At 50.9% G+C, this 20,397-nt stretch overlaps 5 protein-coding genes across 5 annotated transcripts; 1 reads left to right on the forward strand and 4 right to left on the reverse strand.

Annotated features, from left to right (window-relative positions):
• Positions 1-705: 705 nt before the first annotated feature.
• BCR38DRAFT_479751 (HCO3 transporter family-domain-containing protein) lies at positions 706-2,945 on the reverse strand (the record flags this gene model as incomplete). Its single annotated transcript, XM_040863194.1, has 4 exons — positions 706-1,676; positions 1,731-2,284; positions 2,342-2,512; positions 2,617-2,945. 4 exons carry the CDS (start codon positions 2,943-2,945, stop codon positions 706-708), a joined length of 2,025 nt encoding a protein of 674 aa, XP_040720827.1.
• A 966-nt stretch (positions 2,946-3,911) lies between these two features.
• Positions 3,912-6,702, reverse strand: BCR38DRAFT_479752 (peptidase family M41-domain-containing protein; the record flags this gene model as incomplete). Its single annotated transcript, XM_040863195.1, has 2 exons — positions 3,912-4,726; positions 4,779-6,702. 2 exons carry the CDS (start codon positions 6,700-6,702, stop codon positions 3,912-3,914), a joined length of 2,739 nt encoding a protein of 912 aa, XP_040720828.1.
• Positions 6,703-7,896: 1,194 nt separating this feature from the next.
• Positions 7,897-8,895, forward strand: BCR38DRAFT_6178 (uncharacterized protein). Its single transcript, XM_040865521.1, has one exon. It carries the CDS (start codon positions 7,990-7,992, stop codon positions 8,584-8,586), a length of 597 nt encoding a protein of 198 aa, XP_040720829.1. The 5' UTR covers positions 7,897-7,989; the 3' UTR covers positions 8,587-8,895.
• A 1,172-nt stretch (positions 8,896-10,067) lies between these two features.
• On the reverse strand, positions 10,068-13,085 carry BCR38DRAFT_330678 (fungal-specific transcription factor domain-containing protein; the record flags this gene model as incomplete). The annotated part of the gene is made up of 6 exons (XM_040854987.1): positions 10,068-10,767; positions 10,824-12,060; positions 12,122-12,445; positions 12,547-12,611; positions 12,681-12,808; positions 12,885-13,085. The coding sequence occupies 6 exons, from the start codon at positions 13,083-13,085 to the stop codon at positions 10,068-10,070; spliced, it is 2,655 nt and encodes an 884-aa protein (XP_040720830.1).
• A 4,409-nt stretch (positions 13,086-17,494) lies between these two features.
• BCR38DRAFT_404350 (uncharacterized protein) lies at positions 17,495-19,125 on the reverse strand (the record flags this gene model as incomplete). Its single annotated transcript, XM_040857839.1, has 2 exons — positions 17,495-18,540; positions 18,594-19,125. The coding sequence occupies 2 exons, from the start codon at positions 19,123-19,125 to the stop codon at positions 17,495-17,497; spliced, it is 1,578 nt and encodes a 525-aa protein (XP_040720831.1).
• Between the last annotated feature and the right edge of the window lie 1,272 nt (positions 19,126-20,397).

Raw genomic sequence — 20,397 nt, forward strand, 5'->3', positions numbered from 1 at the left:
TCACATGTTCCAGAAATGGACACACATTTTCTCCTTGGAATCCAGCTACGAACATATGACTCGTAGTTTCTATAGTCCATGCCCATTGTCCTGCGGGGTCGAAGAGTCAAACGATAAAGCATTACTAGCCCATGGGTGTGGCATAAGGACACTCGAGGTAACTCTGAACTGTTCAATTGAGCGGCCACCGTGACAAGGCTTTTCTTGAAGAGTTCTAGAGACTTAAAGCAGTAAATACATCTGAGCCTGGCTTATTTGTTTTCTAAATCTGAAGGCCGGCCATGAACCGTGATCAAACCTTGGTGAAGCAGAGCTTTCGGACCTCTTATCTATTATCTACTTGATTCCAAGATTGTTCACATTGCGTTGATCCCAACGGCTTAGCCAATATAGTCTCCTTTGATCAAATCGCTGGTTAGGCAGTCAAAGTTCCCTGAAGTAGCACCCTTGATGGTCCCTGTTTCATCCATAAAAGCAACATACTGTGGCGTTGTACTTGTAGTAGAATACTATCGAAAACCCGTTCTATAGTAACCAGTATACATGGCTTGTCTTTGTGCTTCTGCCTGGGTCTGTCCTACAAGCCACAGGATCAAGCCTGTCGAACCCCTTTCCCAAGGGATTTTCAGCATTCGAACTTGCCGCCAACAATATCCCAAGCACACTCACCCAGACTAAATTACACCACGACACAAAAGCAGCGGTCTACTCAAGACCGCCCCTCCGACTCGACGTCCCCCGCCTGCTAACACCCACCCTTCCCATCTCAATATTATCCCCACTAGCCCCAACATCCCCTTGAATCCTTGCCTTCCCTCTATGCTCACCCAACTCCGCCAGCTCCTCCTCACTCTTCCTCCCCAGCAGCAACCCATGCAGCATAACCCCCTTCGCATCCTCTCCATTAGCAGTCGTTCCCGCAAAGCCCTCCACCTCACCCTCACCACGGGCCTGACCATCATACCCGTGCCCCTGCGCGCCCCCATAACTCCCCCCCACACTCTCCATGGTAAACGGACTCGCAGTCGGCGCATCCAATACGTTCAACTCCTGTGGCGTGAACCACCTCGGCAATAACAGCGCCCTGACCGGAATAAGCGCCAGGATAAACACCGGAAACCCCACCGCAGCCACGGTCTGGGTGATAGCAAATGTAGCCCCAAACCCCAGAATCTCAAGCGCGACAAAGCCCCACACAGCACCACGCCTGCGTATCGCATTCAGGGGGTGCCCACCGGGTGTAAGTGCCCTATCCCGACACAAGTACAAGACCTTGGCTGTGATGCCATTCCCCTCGAGCGCCTGGTACCCCATAATGAAGAAGAGACCTGCGAGGACGGCCTGGGGAATAAGATGCAAGACGACGAGTAGGGGGCCCGTCATGGTGCCTAGGGTTAGAAGCCCCTGGGCTAGGTTAGAGAGGCGCTGCTCGACGACGTGGGTGCGCTTCCACGTGTAATGGCCCTTTGCCTCGCCGTTTTCTTCCGTGTCGGCTTCGACTTTCGTGACGCAGAGGGACTCGGTGTGGAAGGGGGCTTGAGGGATCAGGCCGTTGGGGAAGGGGAGGCCTAGGAGGCCGGCTACGCCAGTTGTGAGGCCCAGGAGGAATAGGTCCCAGTGGAACCCGGCGGGTTTGCGTAGGGGGAACTCGGTACCTTGGGCGATGAGGGACGAGACTGTTGGTTGTCAGTGTCCGATTGAAACCTGACCATGATGATCAAATAACTTACCATTATGATCGAAATAAAACAGCACCGTAAGCAGTATGGCAAACGGAATAGCCACAAACACCTCACCAACACTGATTTCCCAAAAGTGGACGAACCAGCCCCTATCCGCAGTGGGGAAGAAAGCCGCACTTGTGGGCAGCTTTTCCAGCTCTATGACTTTCATCCTCCCGAGATGCACAAATCCAGTGAAGAAGATGACGGTCAGCGGCGTGCCGTAATCCTTCAAGAAGACTCGGACTGGGTGCCGGAATAGCGGGCTGCTGCCGAGCTCACCGCAAGCGTAGGCGATCATGAAGACCAGCAGCGCCACCATGACGGAGAGGTAGAAGGGCGAGTCGTTGCCGAAACGCTCGAGCACCTGGACCCCCTTTTGCAGGTAGATGAAGGCGACGTAAAAGCCGAAGATGTCGCAGGGGAAGCGTGTCACGTATTTTAGCCAGTTGCAGGCGTTGGTAATGGCTAGGATCCAGTGGAATACGAGGGACCATAGACCGATCCAGCACATGAATGCTAGGTAATTGGTCCCTGTTGGAAGCATGATGTCGTAAACGGTGCTGTGTGCGTGTGAGTGGGTGATATGAATCGAGGACGTGGATTTAGGTAACACTTACTAGTTGAAGACAGTGATGGGACCTGTAACTCCCACTATGACCAACGGCTGACACGCAAGAATCGCAAAGACAACGGCACCCAGGACAGATGCCAGTAACACTTCATTCACTCCATACTGCATGCCCGTCTTGGTGAACATGTCCAGCGAGAAAGCCAACGCCGGCATGATGCTACACAAGGCCGTTAGTAAACCAGGTCAGCTGCAATGCCTTAGCCAAGACCAGGCTTTCCGAGAAAACAAAAGGAGCAAAACACAGGGGAGAGAGACACATACTTGGCAAAATACATGTACACCGTCGCCGGCACAACCCGATAATCCCAAGCATCGCGCCAATCACTCCAGTAATACGGTGCTCTCCGGCGGATGTCATTGACCATACCCCGAAACAAGTGAACCTTCCACCACTTGGGCGCCGCGTCTTTGGCCACACCAATCCCCGGTGTCGTACGGCCGGACCTAGTGAAGTTGCCGGCCCAACCCCGAAACTGCTTGACCACCGACGGTTTCTGCGACGAAGCAGCACCAGCGGACTCGGCCCCACTGCCCGAGTGTAGAGCCGTGGGCAGGGTGAGAGAGTCGGCCGTCGCCGTTTGGGCCGCCATTGTGGGAAAAAAAATAAAGGAAAAAAATTCTTCCCGATCTATGCTTCAGAAGTGCTTTTGATGCAACTGGTTGTAAGGTGCCTCGGGAAGAGCCGAGTAGTTCGTAGGGCTCGAATGACGACGGAAACTAGCGGGAAAAGCAAGTAGAGAAACGATACGAAGTAGACATTGTAGGTCGACGTTATCTTTGCTCCACCGGACCAAATCCCCAACAAACTCCGTCGAGTCAGGACGAAGCACCGACGCAACGTCTACAGCGAGTGTTAAGGTATGCACATTGGTTCCGGGGAAAGGTGGGAATCAATCGATTGGATGTGTGAATATTGAGGCCGGCTATATTAGGCTCGCCACAAATGTGGGGTGGAATGCCGACTGGCATGAGAAACTAAGGCTGATCGGAGCATTCGAGACGCTATTCGCGGCATCGGTAATGCCACCTGAAGCAGTTTAGGTATCTCTGATGACGGAAGTGTGGTCTTAGCTGAACTCCAACAGGCACATATGAATCCGACAGGTAGGTTAGCGTTGGGTTCAAATCACCAGCTTGGTAGAGTAGAGACGACCATCACGAATCATGTGGGCGTAGTAGATGACCGACGAGGCTCAAGCACGCAAGTCCATTCCCAGATTTGTACATACAGTAGTACACATAATCTCAAGATGCTCGAATCTGTTTCTTCAGCGTTCAATCCATCCGTCCACGCCCTTGCGTAGAATGTCTACTTCTCTAGTATCTGTACAGAACCCCAACTACACGGATTGATGTCATTTTGAAAAACAGAGGAGTAATAGATTACACAGCAAGTTTGAGTTGAGAGCTTTGGTCGCTGTGTTAGGGCGTAAGTACGCATTCGCCCCGACCGGTCCCTTGATCAGCTCAATGCACGAAGCCTTGCGCCGCCCCAATCCATATATGTACACGCTGCAACACAACTTATTTGACTGACCCAGAAACAAAACCCTTCATCACCTCAACGAGTCACCCTTGACCTCGCGGAAAATCGCAGGCTGTGGAGGAATCGGAGGTTGGTCAAGGCCGCCGGATGGCGACGCCGGCGGAGGAGGGTCGCTCGACTCACCGGGCGCGGCGTTTTCACCGCTAAAGTACTTGGAGAACGACTCCTTGTCGTCGAACGGTCTAGGGCCGAGTATGCGGACCAAGTCGTCTCGAGTCAAGACCTCTTTGGTCAATAGTTCTTCCGCTACGAGGCCCACTTCCTTCTTCTTCTCTATGAGGAGGTCTTTGCACTGCTTGTACGCTTGGTCGATAATCCGTCGCACTTCTGCGTCAATCATCTGCCCGGTCGCCTCGGCAAACGGCTTGACGATCTGGTTGTCGTCTTTTTGGAAGTGCAGAGGGCCCATCTTTTCTGACATGCCCCATTCCGTTACCATGGCTGTCGCCATTCGAGTTACCTTCTTGAAATCGTCACTAGCGCCGGTGGTGACGGTGGGAAAGTGAAGTTCTTCGGAAATGCGACCACCCAGAGTCATGGCCATACGATCCAGGAGTTGTCTGTATGTCATAAGATAGACATCACCCGGTGCATACTGCGCATATCCAAGAGCGCCCTGCCCACGGGGAATGATGGAAACCTTCAGAAGAGGATCGGCCCATTGGAAAAACCAGCCGCAGATGGCATGGCCGGCTTCGTGGTAGGCTACCGTCTTCTTCTCCTCCGGGCTAAGCACAAGCGACTTGCGCTCCAGGCCACCAATGACACGCTCGATGGCTTGCTCGAAGTGGATCAACTCAATGGTAGCAGCATTTGCGCGGGCGGCTACGAGATATGAGTAACGTGAAGTGCAATATGTGTAGTTAGGAAAACTTACCGACTAATGCAGCTTCATTGACGCAATTGGCAATGTCAGCGCCTGCGAAGCCAGGTGTCAAAGCTGCCAATCTGCCACTCAAGTACTCCATATCCTCGTTCGTCACAACGCGCTTCAAGTATACCTTGAAGATATCCTGTCTGCCCGACATGGTAGGCCGATCGATATTGATGTGCCTATCGAAACGGCCTGGACGCATCAAGGCCTGGTCTAATGTATCTGGTCTATTGGTGCCCGCAAGGACAATGACTTGCTCGCTGGTGTTGAAGCCGTCCATCTCCGTAAGGATCTGGTTGAGCGTCGCTTCGCGTTCGTCGTTGCCGCTAAATCTGCCGGCGCCGTCACGCTTTTTGCCGATAGCATCGATTTCATCGATGAAAATAATACAGGGAGCGCTCTTTCGCGCCGTGGCGAAGAGGTCTCGAACTCGGGAAGCACCTACACCAACGAACATCTCCACGAACTCGGAACCGCTTACGCTGAAGAAAGGAACCCCGGATTCACCGGCAGTTGCCTTAGCCAGAAGTGTCTTGCCCGTTCCCGGGGGTCCGGAAAGAATAGCACCGCGTGGAATCTTTGCGCCCAGTCTCTGAAACCGTTCGGGCTTCTGCAGGAAGCTCACAAACTCCATGATCTCGACCTTGGCCTCATCCATGCCTGCCACATCAGAAAACTTGGTTTTGACGGCCGACTCGTGGCTGAAGCGCTTCGCCTTGCTCTTGCCAAAGCCAAACATGCCACTGCCGCCACCACCCCCAGGTCCACGTTTCGACATCCAGAATAGCAGACCGACGAGGAGCAGGGTGGGTCCGAAACCGATGAGCAAGCTCATGAAAGAACTCTCGCCTTGATAGCTGACGGGTATTCTCTCTGACGGTGGGATGCCCAGTTCCTGCTGGGCTTCGTCTAGGCGCTTTTCAAAGGCCTCAACGGAGCCAATAGAAAAATAGTAGTGGAACCCGGCTTTGGCGGCAACGTTGTCAGGGTACATGGACTGGGTGGCTTCGCGGTTCAAGTCTACTCTCACGCGGCGGCCGATGACAACCAACTTGTCGACTAAGCCCTTGTCTAGGAAGTTGGTGCGCAATTCCTGCCAAGTAATCTCTCGCGAGCCTTCGTCAAATATCGACGTGTAAATCCAGTAAGCTATGGCCGATCCAACGACGGTTGTTATCCAGTCGCTTTCCTTGCCCCCGCCTGGTGGAGGTGGTGGCGGGGGTGTTTTTTGGGACTCTGACTTTTTGGTCTGAGCATCCTCCTTGCTCGTGTCCTCGGATGCTTTCTGCTCATTAGGTCCTTTCTTGCCGTCGTGATCTTGACCTTCCTGAGGAGAGTTCCCGTTGAACCACTTGCTATTGAAATTGGAGGCATCTTCATTAGCGTCTCTGCTGGCCAGCTTGTTGATAGCCTTCAAGGCTTTGCCGGCATCGGATAAGGTAAAAGAACCGGTCTGCTTCTTCGCGATGATTTCTTGCAGTTCCTTGGGCACTCCATTCTTCCTCATTCTTTCTATGGCGCGAAGATCTGTTTCCTTGCCTCCAAGAATGTTGGGAAGGCTTGGCCCCTCCTCGATCATGGTCTTCAGAATGTTGAATTCGCTTTCGCTTAAGTAAACCCATCCTTCGGGCAGAGGCGGCTTGTCCTCCTTCCCAGATTCGGGGGGCTTGGGTGCTTCGCCATCGGTCGGTCCCGGCGAGGAAGAACTCTTTATCTCCGGAGGCGATTTCTTGTCGGCGCCATTTTCGTTACCGAGCTCCTTCTTGTCAGAGTAATATCGACCTCGTTGGCGTTGCGCAGCCCAGACGGAGGGCGGGATAGACGACTGGCGTGATATGCGTAAGCTAGAGCGGGTTGAAGCGCGTATGGACAAAGCGGAGGTGCGTGCAAGGCTCGTCGTCGACCGCCGCAATAAGAAGCTTGACATGTCGGGCAGTGTCGCCGGCGCCTCACTCCGGATCGGGCGGGGCTGGAGGTTGGAGGTCGGAAAAGGCGAGCGTTGTCCGACTTTGTATTATCTCATTGGAGGCAACTCTTCTTGTCTGGCGAGGGTTAGAGATGGTTTGGTGTCGGGTAGGCGACTTGTGCCGGAGTTTTAAAGCTCCAATGTCAATTCAGAGTTCTTTTGCTAGAGTAGATGTGGTGATGAGTCGATCATCCAACTGAACCCAGCTAGTCCATAACAGGGATAGCCTGTAGTTAGGTCGGAGTTCGGGTACTTGACACGTGATCTGCCCACTACCTACTTGCTGAAAGTCGAAATCATCATGATCTGTTTCGTCGCTTACAAATGGACAGCGGCGAAGAAAGAAATAGAGAGAAGATGTAAGCAGGGATATGATACCGCTAGTCAGCATCTGTCCTAGATAACGGCTTAAGCCCACCTTACTTCCGGGCTTCAAGACATTCCGGCGATCTATTTAGAGAGGTCACTGATCCAGCACTGCTGTCCGTGGTGAGCTATTCTCACATGAAACTAAACGGCCAAGTATCGTAATTGTTGCTAGGCACTTAGTTTTTAACATTTCACTTTCATAGTCAATGTCGGCTCGCTGGGAATTAAGCTCAGTCAGTCGAGCGATTCGAGCAACAATTCGGCATGCGGGTCATAAATCTGGTTCATCTCAGGAAGAATGGACAATCGACCGGTATGTGAGAAGTTGACACTTTATCGGAATGGGTGAGTGGAAGTCGGGGCTTCGCCAGAGGTAGAATGCTACGCCGTAAACCCGGAATCATCTTGGTGGTCTCGGTCGTCCTGGCTGCCCTAGGCGTGAAGAAAACCCGCTTGACCTTGTCACGCAATCTTTCTTTGTCTTTGTCTACAGCGGGGTCCGGATGGTTGATGAGGAAATCCTCGAGGTCTTGAAGTTCAACGCCCAATTGCGCCGGTGGATAAAGCACGGGCTCGTTGCAGACAGATCTGGCGCTGCTGTATAAGCCCCGTCTCATCGAGCGGCTGTTTAGGGTCCGCCGGCTTCTGACTGCCTGCTTCTGAGTGGGTGGTTGGTTGTTCCAATTTGACATTGTGATGCCGCAAGGACTGCTGGTATGAAATCATTCCCTTGATCGGAAGATCCACAACATCGGCGCAGATATATGCTTCCCCCCCCCACGATTTTGACGAGTTGCAAAAGGCGATCAACTTGGCGGCGAGAGTCTTGAGGATGACGGTACTGTTCTGCCTTGTAATATTCCTTTGATAGGCTTGAAAATGGCATATCCATGGTGCACTGAAAGACGACGTCGCTTTCAGCAAATATTTGTTATTCCCTATCCAGAACCATCCCGTTCTCAGTCATGGCGACAACGACCTGACCTTCGGAATCATCTAAGGCGGGATCGGAGGCAGAATGAAGCGGAAAGATTCCGCTATACTGCCTTTCTCAAAGAGCAGTTGAAAATGACGAAGGGAATTGTGGACAGTTCAAAGTTATCTACGTCAATCAAGTTGTACGTTGCCCCAATTCTACCTCAAAATCCTGAATTGAATGATATTGATTTCTTTGAAGGCGCTCTGCCCCGTCAACTACTTCTCGAAACTTTGGGTTCGATCCAGGGGATCTTATTCCCGCTCAACGACTCAAAGCCAAGAAGACTCCTAGAGTCTTCAGTCAACACTGGTTCATCCAACCCCCGTGTTCCTTACCGATCGGTTGTCGTAGCTGCACGAGGAATTATGGAATCCACGCCCACGAGGGTGGCTGGAAAGGCAGATGGAACGAAAAAGTGGAGCGAGGTATATGATGATAGCGACTCTGATCGGTGTCATCTTCGCAGTCATACTGGGTATATGTTCTCTGTTCTCTAGCAGTGAGTTCATATCAGGCATGGATTGCGTACCAGGCTTGGCAACATCCAGTTTCACCCCCGAATACTTGAAGGCATCTGGGAATAGACTTGGCATACTGTAATGAGTAGAAAGATCGGAAATGCCCAAGACTTGAAAATGCGTAGAAATGCGTAGAAATGCTGGAAGGGATGTCAAGAAAGTCTTGAAGACCTTGAAGAATGTGACGATGAATATCTACCACGAAGCTACTATGATTAAAGTGGTCAACAGATTGATGCCAAACCCGTTATTTATATTCCCACGTCACTTATCTCAATAAGATCAAGCGCAATACAGCACCAATTGTATACATTAATGAACACCGGGCCCTGCGTGAAGCTAATCTTAGTAGGAAAGACAATTAAGATCCGTATTATTGAAGGCAGCATTATCATCATCAAAATTTATAGAAACCTAGCCCCTCAGACTCCTACGCTGTGTATGAACGCATCATGTTCAACCGAGGTCTCTATCATCCTGTAATCTATGTTAAGGTACTACGGATTCCAACGGCAGAGGCACCAATGGTCAGAACTGGTCTGATATAATTGCATATCTAAGAGCGCAGAGATGCCCATTTAGCCGCTTATCTACGTAGAGCATATACAACCCCATGTCTTAATTAGTCAGGGAAATATCAATGCCAAGTCGCGGATCTAGAAGAAAACCATCTCAGTCAAGGGACGCATAATTTACATGAACAGGAATATCATCTCAAAGCCGCTGTTTGAGTAATACCCTAGTATAATCTTCGGGTAGTAAAGAGATGAGAGGTACCATACCATGTGTAGGTCCTAAATCTCACTCACCGCATCACAACAGCCCAACCCGGGCAAATATTCACAGACCACCACACGAATTGCACACAATCGCTAGAGGTACTTATTGTCAAGTTAAATCTGGAAGACTTTCCCATTCCCCATATATTACATGCATCAGATTGACTGAATACAGTATATAGTTTGAACAGTACTCGTACATTAACTCGACACATCTAGCACCACGACCACAGTAACGCTTTACTATATAAACATGACACCCGCCACCACCAAATCCGTAACAAAGGAAAAGTAACAACAGAGAACCTCCCGCCAATTCGTTGTACCCCCCATTTTTCAATGGTTCTACGGGCGTCCTAAAGGACTGAAGTAAATGATGGATCGACCAAGTTGATAGATTCAAAACTTTGCAAACAACGCCTCTTTTTCGCCAATGGCCGTTTCAAAGAAAATGTGTTATGGGTAAGGTAGATAGAAGATCCCGGACCCCAACTCAATATATTTTGCTCCTCATGAATCATTCTCGTACACCATGATGCTTTCTCCGTCCATCCTCTGTTTCTGTGCCTCTCGTCGACGTTCCCTCCCAATTATGCTGGTTGATGAAGATTTCAGCCCTGTCTTGCCAGCAAATGTGCGCGAAGACGCAAGGAACTTTACCATGCCAAAGAAAAAAAACAATCATTGACCGTTAGGGTTAATATTACCATTCTCGAAGCTCGGGTAGGCACCACCACTAATTTCGGCCCAGTCCCAGTCGAGCGTCATGGGGAGTTGCCACAAGTCTTGAGGCAGCAATGGTTGGTAGCCCGTCACGCTCGGGTTCGCCATTGGAGGTGACCGTAGAGGCTGGCCGAAACCGGTCAAATCGGCAAAGTTGGTAAAGTCTGGGGTGTCATGAGTAACAGGGTAATCTTGTGGCCACCCCCCTTGCCCATCCCGCGGCGCTTGACCATTGGATGAGGAAGCCGTATTCATTGGGCTGTAACCGTTTCCATTCGCTTGGTTTGATCGCATGCTGGGAGAGGATTGCGACTGAGGATTGAAGTGAGGAGTAGGTGTGGTAACCGAAGAGCCCGGGCGAGATGAGTTCGTGTTCTGCGATGGCGCGGGTCTGGGAGGGTCGTGAGTCTTTCTCTTGCGTTTTGACCCGTCTTTCTCTGTCTTCTCAATAATCATCTTGGCTATCCGCTCAAATTCTGCGCAGACGCCAAGCGTTCTGTGGACGCCGCCGGTCTCTACCTCTTCACCTAGTGTAGACAAAAAGGTCACGACGAGGCTCATAAGTTTGGTATCTGACCTCGCCCTGGGATCCGTCGGATTTTGGAGGATGTTGCCAAATAGGGTGACCAGGGCAGATACCGGGAAGTATAGAGCAAGCCTGACCAAGTTAGCATGTAATTATAATATGATGTCTTCATTAAGTGATCCACTTACCAAACCACTTGACAATCCCCTTGTGGGATATACTTCAGCAATGAAATAGTGGCCCTGGCCGCTGAGGCGCATAAGGCCGCCGAGGAGAAAATTCTGGGGTTCAGGGGTTTGGCGTTCAAACCTTGAATAGCGAAGTTCGACAAACGACTCGTCCAGTAACCCCGGTGAACGGACATCCGGTGAATGGTAGTTAAACAGTTATAGTATGAGAAGTGCAACATGACAATATGCAGAATCAGCGGCGTATGCGAAGCTTTAATCTCATGCTCAGGGCGGAAGTCGATGGGAACGCTGTCCTTCCAGTCTTCAAGTTCCTTGTCCAGTTCGCCAATAGTCTGGAGCAGTTCGCCCTCAGAGAGCTTCGTGGCCTTGACCGAATACAGTCGTTTGTACACTCGGCTCTCAATGATAGTCATCTCACACATTGCTCGGAACAAATTCATCTTCCCCTTTCCATCGGCCAAAGGAATGTTGCCAATGTTGTCAGCCGGATCGGCATCCGGCAGCTCGACGTTCATATCATCATCGTCCTGTGCGGGTGGTCGGCCAGAGCGAAGGCAGAGATCTTTGTCCAGCATATAAGCAATCCAGAAGACTCGTTTTCTCTGCTCAATCTCGATGGGGTTCAAGTTGAACCCGCTACCTCGCTTGTGCAGACCGATATTGTGGGACAACCTGATGGCGGCAGAAATGAGCAGGATCGAGGGCTGCGGGTTCGGCGTCCCCTGCATGAAGAGAGCCATGCCGAGTAAAGCTTGCACGCTGAGCAGATCAGTGCTACGCATTGTTAGTTCTGAAAACACTCCCATGGCATTTTTCATATATGCCCAAGCTTTGTCGTCCTCTTCTTGGGGCACGAGTTTGCTCATCACCCGCAGACGATGAGCAGTTGCCAGCGCCACATTCAAACTGGCCCACCATCCCGAGCCTTGGTATGGCTCGTTTGAGTACTGCCTTTCCACGAGATGCATGAAAGTAGGCTGGTGAAACAACGGAAACATGCAGTTGAAGTTCTCAAAATAATCCGTGAGCAAAGACAACGCCTCCGTTTTAGACGGTAGTTGAATGTATATAGGCCGGCTGAAGAGATCAGCGAAGATCTCGGGCTTCCAGCGCGTCCACTTGTGATCATCAATGGAAACCTCGGATATCATATCCTGAAACGAGGTATCTCCCGTTTTCTCGTTAACCCATTGGATGCCTTTGGGTGAAAAGATGGAAAACCCCGAGGATGATCCTGATGCAAGTCAGATTTCGCTTAACAAACACATACCGGAGGATCTGCCGGTAATACGCACCAATGTACCTCGTCTCACCAGATTGGTTGGTGACCAGCGAGCACATCATTTCTGACAGAGCCTCGACTTCGCCTTCCTCGTCCTTTTTGGTCTCTGCCGGTGTCGACACGGAGTTTCTCTTCCTTTCCTCATCCCTTGCTGGTTCGGGTGATGCGAATGTGCTGCGTGGAGTTGATGCAGCGCCGTTTTGCCCGGATGTTGCTTGCGACGGCGAAGTGGGATTTGATACAGCCTGCGAAGCTTGTCTAGATTGCTGAGCCTTCTCCGCCAGACGCCTCTCCAATGTGCCGAGGTCAGTTGCGCCATCATCTTCTCCCAGTAGACCTTTGTGCGGTGTTTGTCAGCAAAATAGACCAACCTCGCAAGGCGACTGGGACCAGCAGAGGGGGAGCGAGCATGCGCCACGCCATACATAGAATACATACCAGACAGTCTCAGCAGACTTTCCATGCGCCCAAGCCGATTCTCGAGACCTTCAATGTATTTTGCGCTGTACACGGAAACCGGTTAATGCGCCTATTCCAATAGCTCGTTTTGGAAATTGATTCTCATGTCATACCCTTTGGGTGGATTCCTTTTCTTCTCAACCTGGGTGAAGACACAGTCCGTTTTGTAGTTGATGCAGTGGGTGCACGCCGGCAGCTTTCCGTCGCACTTGATTTTTTTCTTTCTACACATATCGCAAGCCTTTTACATGTCTTGTCAGCCTCTTTGGTTATGCCTTCCCCATCTATTGAAGATGCGTGTTGATTGCAGCACTCACCCTTGCTATTCTCCTCCTCTTGGCCTCGCTGTCGTCGCCGAGGAGTGCACTCGGGTCAAAACCCATCTGCAGGTCTGGTGGTAGGACAGACATGCCATCGTGCATGTAGGCGCCGAATATCTGCGGCGGCGGATTCGTTAATTGCGGAGGAGGCATCCCGGGGAGCTGGAAGCCCCCGGGATCAACTCGAAGGTGGTCCATCGTCGCTGACTCGTTCGCTGCGCTGGTGGTGGTGGTGGTTGTCGTCGTTGTCGTTTTTGCCGTCGTCAACGGGTGGTGATTGTGGTTTCCGGTTCAGCTCAAGGGGGGACGGGAGACGTTGGTGGCGGGGTGATGCAATGGCAATAGCGCCCGAGTCAATGAAATGCAGTAGTGTAAATTTGAAATCATTCACTATGAGAGAAAATTTGGGCTGTCCTTAATTATTATTGCAACACTTAAAACAAGCAGCAACATGCGATTCGCTCGGTAACGGGGGAGGGGAGGGGGGCTGAGCAAGCCTGCCTTAACGCCGGACTTGGAGACGTGGGCAGATGTGGGAAGCGTGGGACCCTGTTCAACGATGTAGACTGTATTCTTCCCAGGTGCGGCTGGTTGGCGCAGAGGTGTTGTATCACATAGCTTGGGGAGGCTATGGGTATGGCCAGCATGAGGAGCAAGAGTCATGCAACACGAAGTCCTTCAACACTTGCAACTTTGAAAATTGAAGAAGACAAGGTCAAAGGGCACCGCCGCTTCCCGTTTACCATTGTTGGTAAGCACCGATGCTCCGCTCGCCGCTCGGGACGTTCAACAACTGCTTGCCCCGAAAGGTCTGTGTGCTTATTTGAGAAATGTCTTCGAGTATTTAGATAACATGCACTCAGTGGCCATTGAGAGTAGGAAGGGGACAAACGAATACCTAGAGTTGCACTCTTCCTATTGCATAGGGCAAGCTGGTTAAGGTATGCCAGTAATGATGCCGTTTTTTCAGGCCTGAAATAAGGAATTCATCCTGTTACTCTGGTTTCAGGCTGTGAGCCGTGTACGAAGTATTTTGTTCTGATCGTGGCATTGCTTGGTTTTCCTTGGGTTTCCCCGAGTTCTCAGTCTCATCACTTCTTCGGGTACAGTTAGGATGCGACCTTTGCGCCGCGAGCTCAACCCCTGGGTGGAGACGTCCACGAGAGCCTCCGGACGGGGATAGACAAGGGTCTCGAGACTAATATCTGGACCACTCGTTCCCCTCACATCACATCATATCACATCCAACAACTGTGCTCGTCCCCAAGGTCGAGCCGTCATCATGTTCTAGGATACTGGTGACTAGAGTAATAATTCTGTGGATGACGCCAGTAGGGAGGGGTCACACCCAAGGTGACCAAGTGACGAAATCGACCGTCACACCATGGCGGCAGACGGCGTAACTTATAAAATCCTACTTCCTTGCCTGCATATTAGGCTTCTTCTATCGAAGTCTTAGTGCTCTGCATGAATATCTCCGAACAGGCCCCGTACGACATAGTCGCGGCCGCACGGAGCTAGGAACAACTCCGAATTATCATACTATCCGGCGGGCGAGTCTTTAAATTAGTGCGTCGTGGTACTAGCGTAGCATCTTACAGGTATTGACAACGCCTACAATCAAGGGACCAGCGGCGGGGCCAGCGGCGGAACTACCTTTTCATTCATCAAATGATTTAAAAGGCCAAGTCAAACCACCCGGACCCCATACTGCCCTGAGATTAATTGTAGCCACTGGCTTCTAGTGTATGACGATGTTTCCATATCGCCATTGAAAGTTTAGTTGTCTGCATGCCGTCTCATCAAGGTTTATGTGGTCCAACTGCTATTCTGCCAGATCGCCACCGATTCATTTGGGTAGGACGGGATATTTTTGAAGATAAAACTGATCCTGAAAAAGGGAAAATTAAGGTCATCTTCACGTCAAGTATTCCTTACTAGCGAGTCACGACCGGCCGGGCGTGTGATACGATGACAAGTCGTGCCTTGTTATGTTCATACAACACCAACTGACGACGATAAACGTCCGATGAGCGAGAACCATGAATGTTCGGACGAAAGAGAGGATACTGATCGTCAACTATGACCGTCAACTAAGACCGCCAACGTTTATCTTGCTTCAGGTTCCTTGCGGGTTGCCAGAATATTTGTCATAACGCGGGCCAAAGCGACGGCCCCATGATGTTTCACGTCCGTCTCGAACCCACATCTCATTGCTTATCGACTGCATAGAGGAATGATCCAACCAATAGACTTGCACAAATTGCTGGAGCTTCACCTGGGGTTCCAATCGGAGTGAACGGTAACGTACAACTCCACCTTTCTGGCCACCCACCTTTCTGGCCACATATTGCAATCCAATTGAAGGTATTCGAAACAGTGTATTCAACGTACTATTATAGCTATTCAGGTACAACCAGCTCTAATAGAAAGCTGTGCTCTAGGGCTTCCTGAGGTATAGATCTGATAGATTCTGACGCCTTAGCTAGGTCCAGTATTACCTGATTCCGACGTTGTACCTGGTCTCGTTACCGTTCTACTTCAAGGGCTCGATCCATCGCTTCCTTAATCTGTACAATGTTACCAAATCGTTCATTAGGCCCTAATCGTACCTTCTTACGTGGTTTGGGGCGTAACGAAGTTATCTCGGCTTCTAATGCGTATACACGTTGGGTCAAAGTAGCGACCTCGACGCTCTGTACATCTAGCCGACGAGTCAGCTTCCGAAACAATAGCCGTTGCGACGATCGCAATGGCGTAATCGCTGCCAGACTCTCCCTAGCTACTAAGATAGTCACTGGCGTCGCTATTATTGTCGGATCAAGCCAATTACCAGCTGTTGGTGGTGTAGTTGGTCGTTCTGATAGGGGGGCTATCGTCGGCTGAGGTCGCGATGGATCCAATGGGTATATTCCAGTTGCAGAGAAGCCTGATTATATATTACTGATCGTGAACGACTTCGTATACGCCTCGATGTATAGCGAGAGTAACGTCGACTTTTTAAATGGAATAGAACAGTACTCGATCGAGAGAGAGGTCGCTAACGAGCGATAGTACCGCTTTAATGGAGCAAATACGGCGACGTCGACAGGTTGGAGCCCGTGAGAACAGTGTGCTAGCAAAAATAGTAACGAGATCTTGTTACAATAGGCTAACCACATAAACTCGACGTTGTCGTGAGCGATATGACCATCTAATATCAAGAGCCGCTGCTCGTCGGGATCAACTGGTTGTGTGCGAGGTATAAAGATATCACGAAGCCATCGAACGGCGATATCTGTACTGATCCAACCGTTAGACGAATAAGTATATTGCCAATCAGGTATATCGTCGCAATCGTTAAACCATTGGGCTTGGAGGCTCTTGCCAGTATATATTACTGCTGGGGTCAACGAGTTACCCATCGCCTATATAGCATGTAATATAGTGACCCATTCGCGGCTTTCGTCACTCCGAACGAATGTTGTATGTTTCTCTGACGATCCGTACACTATACCCTCGATCCCTTCGCCAATTGTGATACCTGTTTCGTCCATATTCCAGACGTTATGTGGAAAGTAGTCGTGAGCTGACATCAAGGCTTCGTACGTCTCGAAGAAATCGTCAATATTCTGCGTCGATAGGCCATCAAATCGCTGACGGTCGAGGCGTCGAGATTGGATACTTCCGACCTCTGGATGGCGTTGAATAAAGCGATGAACCCAATGGCGACCGAGGCCCTCTGATCGACGATCCTGAGGTAACAGAATCAACGCCATATTAACGATGAATAGCGCCGACGGGCTACGACTCTCGCGATCCATTTCGAGGATCCATCCAATCAGCGCGTCTTCCTGATCCCTAGATAGCTTCATCGACGCGATTGATGCGTCAGAATGGCTGAGGCCATCGCCGAGTCGTAATTGGAGGGTAGAGCGTGGAACGCCCCATCGGAGGGAAGCCTGGCGCTGGGATATCCCTTGATTGATATCGTTGAGAGCGCCTTGAATCGAATTTTCTGAATATCAAGGCATTGTATAATAATAGCCAATACCGACGATAATCTGTTGTGCCGAAGGGTGTTGTAGTTGGCAGATTAGGTGGCCGGAAAGGTGGGGTTGTACGTTATTTGGTATCTTTAAATCACTGGGTACTGGTCACATACTACTGAGAGGCTTTCCCGCCCACAGGCATTCAATAATGCATCCAACAAGTCGGTCCTTCCAAGACTGCGGGATATGTACTTCGCAAGCCAGTGGTTCACAGATGGCGAACCCGAAATAAAGGCGGATGATCCGACAGTTAATTATGCTTTCATTAGAAGCAATTCGGGCAATCAAGAGCCCCTCGCCCCGTTGATTCTCGAAGTCCGACTGTTACCATCAGGCGCCGAGGGTGCGAATCCTATGTACAAGAATCTTTCACCTATTTCAGATGACAATGAGGCCGAGCCAGCCTCGTCTCAGCCTTCTCTTCTTCCCCTTTTCTCATGACGCTTCCCTCCTTATTCAAACATTAAACGCCAATCCGATGCTGGGGCATATTGACATCTCATACAAGGTGCCAAGCGGTATCATGAAAATGTAAAAATAGAAAAACAGATATATAAATGAGATCCAAGTCGCTCATCATATCTCTTCAGTAAATCTCGAACCAGAGCCGTGAGATCGACTGGATCCGTCCATAGAAGGGCGGGAGCGGCCAAGAGGGTCCCGCTGAGGAGGCGATAACGTTGGGCTGAAACGTGCCTGCTCTGTGACGGGCGTCTTGGCCGGTCCCGGGTGAAAGATGGGAACGCCGCTTTCCGGTCGCATCGGAGAGCCCACAGCTAGTCTTGGCATTTCGGGACCGCCAAAGAAGCCTTGGGAATCCCTATAAAATGACTGCTCACTCGAAATGCTGTCGTGTGGGGGTGGCGACGGTTCCGAGTAGCCATCACCACCGTGTTGCAGAACGGACGGGAGTTTCCTTCCAGCAACCTTCTGGAAGCCCTTCTCATTCCCTTCGATTGAAGATGCCGTGGTTCGGCCCGAGAATCGTTTGTAGCCGGCCGTTAAAGTGGCCAGAGCTGCGGGAACAGCAAATGGGACTGACCGTCGTTCGACCATGGTACCGCTCATACCACGAGACCTTGCCGTAGATGGCCTTCCCGCTGCCGCTGCTGCTGCCGCTGCCGCCCCCCCTGTACCACTGAGGAAGCCACCACGCGCGCTATTCTCGCCACTGCTGAGTCTCAACGCGTTCTGACGCTTCTTCCACCTCAAAGCCATGAGAGCAAGGACAAGAATAAAGGCGACACCAGCCACCGCACCCAAAACGCTTCCGGCAATGGTGGCCGTCGAGGTATCACTAGATGAAGACCCTGAGCCGCTGCCGGCAGTGGAAGTGCTGGAGGGGGAGACCGTTCCCGTCGCGCCGTCAGTTGCACCACCTGCAAACCCGCCATCGTTACCTCCTGTAGAAGTTGCTGTCCCAGAGAAAAATGTAGTCGGCAATGACGATGATGCTGTGATAGTTGAAGATAAAGACCCAGACGGCTCAAGGGTTGTTGTAAATGTGGAGTTGAATATAACTGTACCAGACGAATTAGGAAGTACAGATGTTGTCAGGTTCGCAGTTGAAGATGTCGTAGATGAAATAACTGTGCCGTTGCTAAGGAGTGACGAAGGTGTAACTGTAACCATTTAGCTTGATATTGCGGCATCAAAAGGCCTGATACTAACGAACCTTGTGTTGAATTGCTGATACCACTACCCACTGAAGGGAAAACGGATGGATCAGGTGAAGAAGGCGCAGGAGTAACTATAGCAGAAGTGGCCACACTGGGAGTTGAAGACGACATAGAGAGCGGTACAGACTCTACTGGCGATGATGCTGTCGTTGGGAGTAGTGCGGAATACAGGCTGGTGACATCGTCGCTGGTTCCTGCAGTAGTGCCCAGCTCGTTCAAAATTGAGACATCGACTACTGCGGTATCAGCGAGGGCCGTGGTTGTTGGTTGCGAAAGTGTGTGGACATCGACAGTGGCACCGGAAGAATCGATAACCTGTACGATGGAAATGGTCTGAATCACCTGGACCACGGAAGAATCATACTCGTCATGCCGCCTGTTGTGGAATTTGTTGTGAGAACGAATGTGATTGTGGTGATTGTGGTGATTGTGGTGGTGACTGTCTTCACTGCTGCGACCGTGTGAATAATTGGGAGAGTGGACGTCCTGGGTCTGAAGGAGTGAAGACCCCAAGACTGATTGGGTCATCGCGCGTGGCGGTGAAAGATGGATACGAGAGTGCTGTAATGAGTGTACTGGATCGCTGCCAACGCGGCGTGGAAACTAAAACTCCCTGGAGGAGTGAATGAATAAATGAATGAATGACGCTAGGTGGTTTTTGTCGATCGTTCGGATAATTCCATTATCATTAAAAGGGTACTAGACTCCTCTCTCTCGCTCGCGTGTTGTGCTGCGCTGGGCTTGTTCTGTTGTATCGTCGTTGTCGGGTCGGTCTTGTCTTTCTCTCACTCTCTCTCTCATCGGGCCTTCATTGTAGGGGCGCGGAGAACCGGGAAATCCACCTCACAAATCATCCACGGTCGTCGAGAAGAGAGAATGGGGAAATCAAAAGCTCTTGCGAGCTGCAGAGCGCGCGACCGGGTTGATAATATGTGGACGAGCGATCCCGAATTTAATTAAAATGAGCACCCTCTGACTGTGGAACAGCCCGCCATCCACCACAACGAGGGTTGCCAACTTACGCAGCGCAACGAGGAAACAATCTCGCTTCCTCTCACGCTTTGGCCAATGATGCTTAACCTCACAGGGGCTCCCAGTCCAATCCTTGGACCCAACCAACCCTGACCAACCGCCCTTGGCCGCCAACCAAGGGTGCATCTGAGCAAACGACCTTGTTTGGCCCGGTTTGGCGTTACAGCGCCGGATATTTGAGATGGCAGCAAGGGCACGGTCACTCTGCCATCCTATTCCTTTTCAATGGCGATCCTTGGGGGAAAAAAAAGGAAAAAAACAAGTCATGCCATTCATTCCTGCAAGACCTACTTATACTAGCATCGTCGTTGATGGAAGCGGAAGAAAAGCCAAGATTCAGACGATAAGGTCATAACAACTTGGTGGAGGAGATGTAATAGGTACTCGTACGGACAGGATAGTCGCATGGTGGCTGTGGGCTGACGGTTCGCTCCTCCGTGGTCTGGTTCAGCCTGGGTCAAGTGGCATCGCGGCTGTTTGCTGGCTGTTGCGATTTGGAAGTTCGTATTCTTCATCTACGGCCTGCGTCTCAAGTTTGACTACTGCAGCAGACACGGACTTGTAGAAGGAAAAATTGGAAAATTCGTTTGCTGCCAACATGCGATGTCCAAGATGGAATGCCATCAACCCATGCTCAACCCATGCCTGCATTGCTTACGTTTCCCACTTTGGCTGGCATCTGGCACCGCAACATGGTCATCTCGGCATGGGTGCTCGTGAAGACGACAACTTATAAGGCCAAGCTCGGCGCAAGTGGGCCACGATCGC

This window comes from Pseudomassariella vexata (assembly GCF_002105095.1).
Source record: "Pseudomassariella vexata strain CBS 129021 chromosome Unknown BCR38scaffold_1, whole genome shotgun sequence".
In the NCBI taxonomy this organism is placed as follows: Eukaryota; Fungi; Ascomycota; class Sordariomycetes; order Amphisphaeriales; family Pseudomassariaceae; genus Pseudomassariella; species Pseudomassariella vexata.